Source organism: Oncorhynchus nerka, linkage group LG9b (genome assembly GCF_034236695.1).
Source record: "Oncorhynchus nerka isolate Pitt River linkage group LG9b, Oner_Uvic_2.0, whole genome shotgun sequence".
In the NCBI taxonomy this organism is placed as follows: Eukaryota; Metazoa; Chordata; class Actinopteri; order Salmoniformes; family Salmonidae; genus Oncorhynchus; species Oncorhynchus nerka.
Genome location: NC_088424.1, coordinates 37,865,547 through 37,873,183, shown reverse-complemented (window position 1 = coordinate 37,873,183; position 7,637 = coordinate 37,865,547). Strand labels below are relative to the sequence as shown.

General features: G+C 39.1%; 1 protein-coding gene across 2 annotated transcripts; it reads left to right on the top strand.

Moving 5' to 3' along the window:
• The first annotated feature begins 253 nt into the window (after positions 1 to 253).
• Positions 254 to 4,981, top strand: LOC115114743 (spindlin-W-like). Of its 2 annotated transcripts, none has more exons than XM_029643226.2 (5): positions 254 to 341; positions 1,887 to 1,928; positions 2,029 to 2,294; positions 3,096 to 3,329; positions 4,686 to 4,981. In XM_029643226.2, the coding sequence occupies exons 2-5, from the start codon at positions 1,909 to 1,911 to the stop codon at positions 4,889 to 4,891; spliced, it is 726 nt and encodes a 241-aa protein (XP_029499086.1). In that variant the 5' UTR covers positions 254 to 341; positions 1,887 to 1,908; the 3' UTR covers positions 4,892 to 4,981. The 2 variants fall into 2 exon arrangements, with proteins under 2 accessions (XP_029499086.1, XP_029499088.1); XM_029643228.2 differs by lacking the exon at positions 254 to 341 and adding an exon at positions 780 to 835.
• Positions 4,982 to 7,637: the final 2,656 nt, after the last annotated feature.

Sequence of the window (7,637 nt, the reverse complement as noted above, 5' to 3'; positions counted from 1 at the left end):
AATGGATACTTTTTATGTTCATTCATTTTTCCTGAAATAGACAGGCCTACACACTGAATATTTAATTGCTTGTCAAAGCCACAATGTACAGCTCCACTAAAGACCGTTATTTTTGCTGCTTTGTGAGTTACACAACCCAATCTATTGCAATGGCTTTATTTGGGTGGGTAACGTGAAGGACACGAACTCCCAGCGGCCTGTGCGAATGACAACACTTTTACAGCGTTTAATCATAAACCTATCTTGGTAGTTGTAGTTCCCGTAGTCAGACTGTTTCCTTGTAGCCTTCATGAGGCGGATTCTGCTCAGCAGAGGGAAGTAGATATGAAAATAGGGGCCAGGTAACTCTCTTTGTCTAAATATGCTTTCTACTTTGATAATCGTGTTACTGCACTACATTATAATGCATTTCAAGCCCTCCAGTGTGTCAATTTTGTCTACGCTATTTATGGTAATGCAAATGCCAACACAGTTGGTCGTTTTACTGTATACCAGTGGTCAGTGTTACGGCACAAAATTACCGCACATGATTACATGACGTTGAATGTTCTATTATTGGTTTCGCTTTGCGCAAATGGGCACGCGCGTCTTTGAAAAGCAATTGGCAACATCTGAACGTAATCGTGCATGTGAAAGGCTAGGCCTACATCAATGCTTACAGGCATGCTTACACCTTGATGTTGCAGTCAGGAATATCTCTGGCTTGTCCAAAAATATCAAATTGCTGCAATCTTACGAAACGTGGTCCGCAGCGAAATTACATTAGAATCATGACATGATTTCACAGACAATTGCACATGCAGCAGTTGAGGGCGACGTTGTTTGTTGACATCCGGTAGGGCTACTTAATCTGCGTTTACACAGGCAGCCCAATTATGATATTTTTTTGCCACTAATTGGTCTTTTGACCAATCACATCAGATGCTTTTAGAGCTGATTTAATTGGTCATAACACCAATTAGTTCGAAAAATATCAGAATTTGTCTGCCCGTGTAAATGCAACCATCGTATTAACCATTGTAACAACGGCTGTGGTATACTCGCGGGAAACTAGGGCTACCTGGGTGAAATAACCCATCCTCGCCGGTACTTGTACACTGGTGGGTCTGGGTTTATTGCTTGCGTAGCCACAATTCATTATATGATAACACTGTAACAGGTTATCTTGTTATGATTTGCAGATTGCATGTCTCCAGATCAATGTGCCATCTAACATTTGTCATTTGAATATAGGTATTTCTACCCCGTGACACAGTCCATGTGTTATCAATATAGCCTAGTGAAATGCTAATTCATAATTAGCCTACACTCAATACAATTGTATTAAATGAATCTCAATCTGGAGAAACTATGGTAGAGATCCTTGGTATTGGACTTGTAACCGGAAGGTTGCAAGTTCAAACCCCCGAGCTGACAAGGTACAAATCTGTCGTTCTGCCCCTGAACAGGCAGTTAACCCACTGTTCCTAGGCCGTCATTGAAAATAAGAATTTGTTCTTAACTGACCTGCCTAGTTAAATAAAGGTCAAATAAAAAATAAAAATAAATATGAGCCGCATTACTATTTCCACTAAGTGGGTGAACTCTATTGGCACGATTCGCAGGGTGTATGCCTTTCATGCCAGTGACCCGGGCTCGCTTCCCCTGCCCTGCTGTTCGCTACACTGGTGTCAGAAGTGGGATGGTGTTTGTGAACTTACGACCCAGAAGTGTGAGGGGCTGAGTTGTCGAGGGCGTAGGGACGTGCCTTTCCGTTCTGATGGTGCAACATAGCGATCCTCACTTTGTGAGCCAGCGACCTGGGTTCGCTTCCCTGCCCTGCCATTTGCTACATTATTTAAGGTTTTGCATTGAAATAATACACTCTCTTTGCTCTCTGCCCACAGGATTGTGTGAATTTCTGGAAATATGTCCAAGAAAAGGGGCAGGTAGGTTGAAACACCTGTTCTTGATTATTTCACTGATATTTGAGTACTGTTTTGGGTATTTCCTGTTATGCTTTAACCTACACCTATATTCTTCTCTCAGAAAGCGTAGCAGCGGCGAGCTGAGTGAGAGTTCGGGTTTGTCTCTGTCGTCGACCCTAGACCCTAACAACCTGCTGGGCCTGCGGATTGAGCACAATTGGAGGGAGAAGGGCAACCTGACCAAGTGGAAAGGCACAGTGCTGGAGCGCCTCACCGTCAACACCTCCCTGTACATGGTCAAATACGACGGCTTCGACTGCGTCTATGGCATCGAGCTGTTCAAAGACGAGCGGGTGTCCAACCTGCAGGTTTTAACAGAGAAAGTCGGTGGGTTCACCTACTATTTGAGTATGTTAAAGCTTTGATTTAAGCATGTTGGTAATGAGAGAATAAATTCTCGACCTGGAATGACCACCAAGCGAATATGTACAAAACACAAAAGAACAGTGTGTGCTGGTCTTTGTTCCAGGTCAGTATGTACACAACAGATTAATCTTAGAAAGGCCTAATTGTAAATAAAAGCCTGCATACCATTATCCCCATTGCTCTCCTTGTCTCCTGTACAGCAAACCACAAGATAAAGGTGTTGTCAACTCGATGCAAGATCATTTTGTTCAATCCCATCACCCCAGCACCTAGCTTGTACTGTATATGTGTCAATGTAGAAGAATTGAATAGGATTGGACCTATCCATTACATTCAGATCGAAAGGGCCTAGGGCTGTTTTTTTAAATGGAGTATTTGTTTCCCCATGTTACCTCTCGCCCTCAAAGTACACAAAAAGAGCAATTCTCTCAGTCTAAGTTATTTAACTATTTTAGTAGCCTGGTGGAACCAGCACACGTTCTATTTTGGGGCTCTCGAGTGGCGCAGCGGTCTAAGGCACTGCATCTCAGTGCAAGAGACGTCACTACAGTCCCTGGTTCGAATCCAGTCTGTATTACATCTGGCTGTGATTGGGAGTCCCATAGGGTGGTGCACAATTGGCCCTATGTTGGCCGTCGTTCTTAACTGACTTGCCAAGTTAAATGAAATAATCTGAAACCAAAAGTGAGTGTTCCGTATTCTTGACCAGGCTGCTATTTTAGTGTTTTTCAAAACTATAAATCCTTCTCTTTACCTCCATAGTAAACAACAAGATCAAGGTGCCCCACGATGCGCCAGAGTTGGTGGGCAAGGCTGTGGAGCACCTGTTTGAGAAGGAGGACGGTGAGAAGAATGAGTGGAGGGGCATGGTGCTGTCTCGCGCCCCCATCATGACCAACTGGTACTACATCACCTATGAGAAGGACCCTGTGCTCTACATGTACCAGCTCTGGGACGACTATAAGGACGGAGACCTCCGCATCCTCCCTGAAGCTGGTGCGAAACACTTTAATTTACTCCATTTAATTATCTTAACCTTTAGAAGAGGACTTTTATTTACTCCATATAATTATCTCAACCTTTAGAAGAGGACTTTTATTTACTCCATATAATTATCTCAACCTTTAGAAGAGGACTTTTATTTACTCCATATAATTATCTCAACCTTTAGAAGAGGACTTTTATTTACTCCATATAATTATCTTAACCTTTAGAAGAGGACTTTTATTTACTCCATATAATTATCTCAACCTTTAGAAGAGGACTTTTATTTACTCCATATAATTATCTTAACCTTTAGAAGAGGACTTTTATTTACTCCATATAATTATCTTAACCTTTAGAAGAGGACTTTTATTTACTCCATATAATTATCTCAACCTTTAGAAGAGGACTTTTATTTACTCCATATAATTATCTCAACCTTTAGAAGAGGACTTTTATTTACTCCATATAATTATCTCAACCTTTAGAAGAGACTTTTATTTACTCCATATAATTATCTTAACCTTTAGAAGAGGACTTTTATTTACTCCATATAATTATCTCAACCTTTAGAAGAGGACTTTTATTTACTCCATATAATTATCTCAACCTTTAGAAGAGGACTTTTATTTACTCCATATAATTATCTCAACCTTTAGAAGAGGACTTTTATTTACTCCATATAATTATCTCAACCTTTAGAAGAGGACTTTTATTTACTCCATATAATTATCTTAACCTTTAGAAGATGACGTGACAGAGGGTCTGATACAAATCACAGGTCTGTTGCAATGGTTAGTGCTGACACAAGGGAAACCTTAACATTAGTAAAGGAGTTTGTAAACCTAGTTTAACATGAATTAAGGACTTTGTAAAGACTTTAACCCACACATATCTTATCTCCCTAAGAGAAATAGAAATGGTCTTCACTGCATAGGGCAGTTGAAATAGGGACATACAGCACAGTATGTGGATGGCCTGGGAGGAAGCCATGTCCACAGTACTATCAGAACCTGAGGATGAAGTAATTGTTGTAAAGTTGAATGAAAGGCAGGTTTGACATGTAAAAGCTAAGGAAAAGATATACAGAAGAGATATACACACGTCTGAGTATGCTGGGCAGATGCTGCTGGGGATCAAAGTATACATCCAGAAAGACAACTCAAAATCAGGTCATGAATGGCTTATGAGGCTACTGGGTGAAATGGTTGTAGTCTGTTGAAAGCATGAGAACTGGTCTTACGTGGCTAGCTGCTGAGTAGAGGATCTGAAAGAGGAGGAAGTATTTGTTCTGGTATGTGAAGTAAAACGGCAGACACCATATGCATCTCTTTTTTTCCTCCTTTATTTTTTTTCCTCGTTTCCCAGAGAACAAACACCTGCTGCCTGCGGACAGGAAGCCAGGCGAGGAGACAGAGAGCCTTGTGGGTAAGCAGGTGGAGTATGTCACTGATAAGGGCGTGAAGAGGACTGGGCTGGTAATCTACCAGGTTCCCGCCAAACCCTCCGTCTACTACATCAAATACGACGACGACTTCCACATCCACGTTTATGACCTTGTCAAAACCACCTAGAATACAACTTGACCTTGTCAAAACCACCTAGAATACAATTTGACCTTGTCAAAACCACCTAGAATATCACTTGACCTTGTCAAAACCACCTAGAATACAACTTGACCTTGTCAAAACCACCTAGAATACAACTTGACCTTGTCAAAACCACCTAGAATACAACTTGACCTTGTCAAAACCACCTAGAATACAACTAGACCTGGTCAAAAACACCTAGAATACAACTAAACCTTGTCAAAACCACCTAGAATACAAATTCGACCTGGTCAAAACCACCTAGAATACAATCTGACCTGGTCAAACCTACGTAGGAAGGACTTTCTAGTCCCCCCGCCTCAGACCCTCACACCTGTACACCCACCTTGAGGTCGACTCCCATTTGAACTCAGTCAATTCAGGAAGTGAGTTCAAAATTCTGTATTTACCAAATCGAAATATTGAGAAGCTTAATTCATCAATGGAATTTGAATACCTCCCCTGAGTTGACTGGATTGAAATGAAACTCTGCAAACCTGACACATTATTGTGGACATGTTCCCTGCCTTATCTCATCTAATGGGAGAAGGACTATCAAGGTCAGAAGTTTGCTAAAAGTGTGAAATCTGTGACTTAGATTGAGTAGGCTTTTGTAAACAGCTCAAAGCTTACATCTATTTATTTTTCATTTAAAGTAACTGTCAAACTTTTCCAGATTTCTATGAAATATGACAATTAATTACTTACAATATGAGAAAAATAGTTTTCCTTCCAAAAAAAAGTAATTAAGTATGTTAAAAAGCAGCTTTTCTGTATTTGAATGGTGTGTGTGTACCCCAACAACATAATGGTGTGGGCGTATACTGGTCATCACAAATTTTAATGCGAGTAGGCCGCTGATTGGCCAGCTCATCCTCCTCAGGAGTATAACATCATACTCTATTTAAACTGTCTGTTTTAGATACAAGTTTGAGGTGGGGTTTTTGAAGTGTTTATTTTTCTCCAATTTATGCTTTGGCCACATGAGTATAGGACGAGTCAACAACATTATTTGGCTTAACAGAATATTAACTTTCTTTAAAGTTACATTTTCACTCGACAGTTACTTTAAGAAACAAGAGATGAAGCAGCAATGTTTTATTTTTCTTAACTCTGTGCAACTTATTTTAGAACATATTTAGCTATCATTTTTATTTATATATTCTGAAATAAAACATGGTTACGAACTTTGTACCAGGGCAAAAGCTTTGATACAATGTATTCCCAACTGATGGTTGATGACTTGGTTACTATGGACAATAGAATTTGTGTTTTGTTTGGCTAAGGAAGTAGATATTATCAGTGAAAATGACCTATGTTAATGTTCAAATGTGTTGCTTGAATAGTGCAAGAAAATAATGTTATTTAATAGAAATTATAAACAATTGCCAAGATTTGCCTGCTCATGTTTCAGAAACACCCACACCAGCTAAGCTCACATTTTAATTTGAGAGGAATTGTTTGACTTAGCTACTAGTTTCATAAGTTCAGAGAGTCATGTTTAAGACATTTTGGATTACAACCAACCCGTAGTCATGGTTGAATATTGTAATATTTCTGTCATGTTGTTAGACCGTCATGCCCGTAACTGTACTTACCTTTTGTAAATACCTGTAATGTGTGTCGCATTTTAAAAAATACTGCAAAGATGCTTTGGTATTATTTGCTCTTCCTGTTTGATGTTGAATAATGCTTTATTTTGCGATTGCAGCCATTGTTGGTTCATTATTTTTCCCCACTAGTGGTCAGGTTTACTTAGCATTTAAACCTTTTTTTAAGTAAGGAATTAAACATAAAAGGTCATAAAACCGTTTCATGTTTCTAGCTTTAGTTTTTGTTCTTTGTTCACCTCAGAAATGAAGGTGTAAAAATGTCCCTTATGTGAATGCTTTTGTAAAGCTGCACATATGTTTTAATGGGGCTATTTATCCACACTAAAAAGGTTGATGTTGAAATTGACTTTTGAAACTAGCAATTGTTGAGAGAAGTTGAACAAAGATAAAGACCTTTTATCTTTATCTGTGTGGCCGGTGAAGATTCCTTTCCAGTAGTGGCATTTTGCCACTAGAAGGCCCGAAATAATTCAATTTAGTTTAAAAGTAATGTTACCTCAAAATGCCACTTAATTTAGATCTTAAATTCTACATACATTTGGAAACTTGTTGTCCTCCTCTTGTGTTCTGCTCTGTCATTCTCACAGTGTTTGCTAGCTATTAAAACCATTAATTATTTCATCATGCCCATCAGACAGTCAGTGGTATTCAAAAGCTCTGTTTGGGAAAATATCAGAATTTTCTCTCCTCCCTCCGTTGTTACAGTGCTTTATTGTGTAGTTTGCAAGTTTACAGGACTGTCGAGATTCAGAGGAAATATATTTACCATGTTATTTTGCTGCTTTCTACAAAAGTTGATTATTTAGTAAGCTTACAAGTGTTCAATTTTCCGTTTTGTCTGTTTGTGTAACAACACTATCATGGATAATAAAAGAGATATTTTTTGCACAAGGTGTGTGTTCCCAGCTCCTGGTACATAGCATATCTCCCATATTCCTGTGCATGAGAATATGGCGAGAGGGAGAAGTAGAATGAGTATAAGGAAGCGGGCATACAATTACATTGTGTATTTGCCTATCTGACATGAAAAAATAATTATACATGCAGTACCAGTCAAAAGTTTGGACACACATACTCATTCAAGTTTTTCATTAATTTTTTTACTATTTTCTACATTG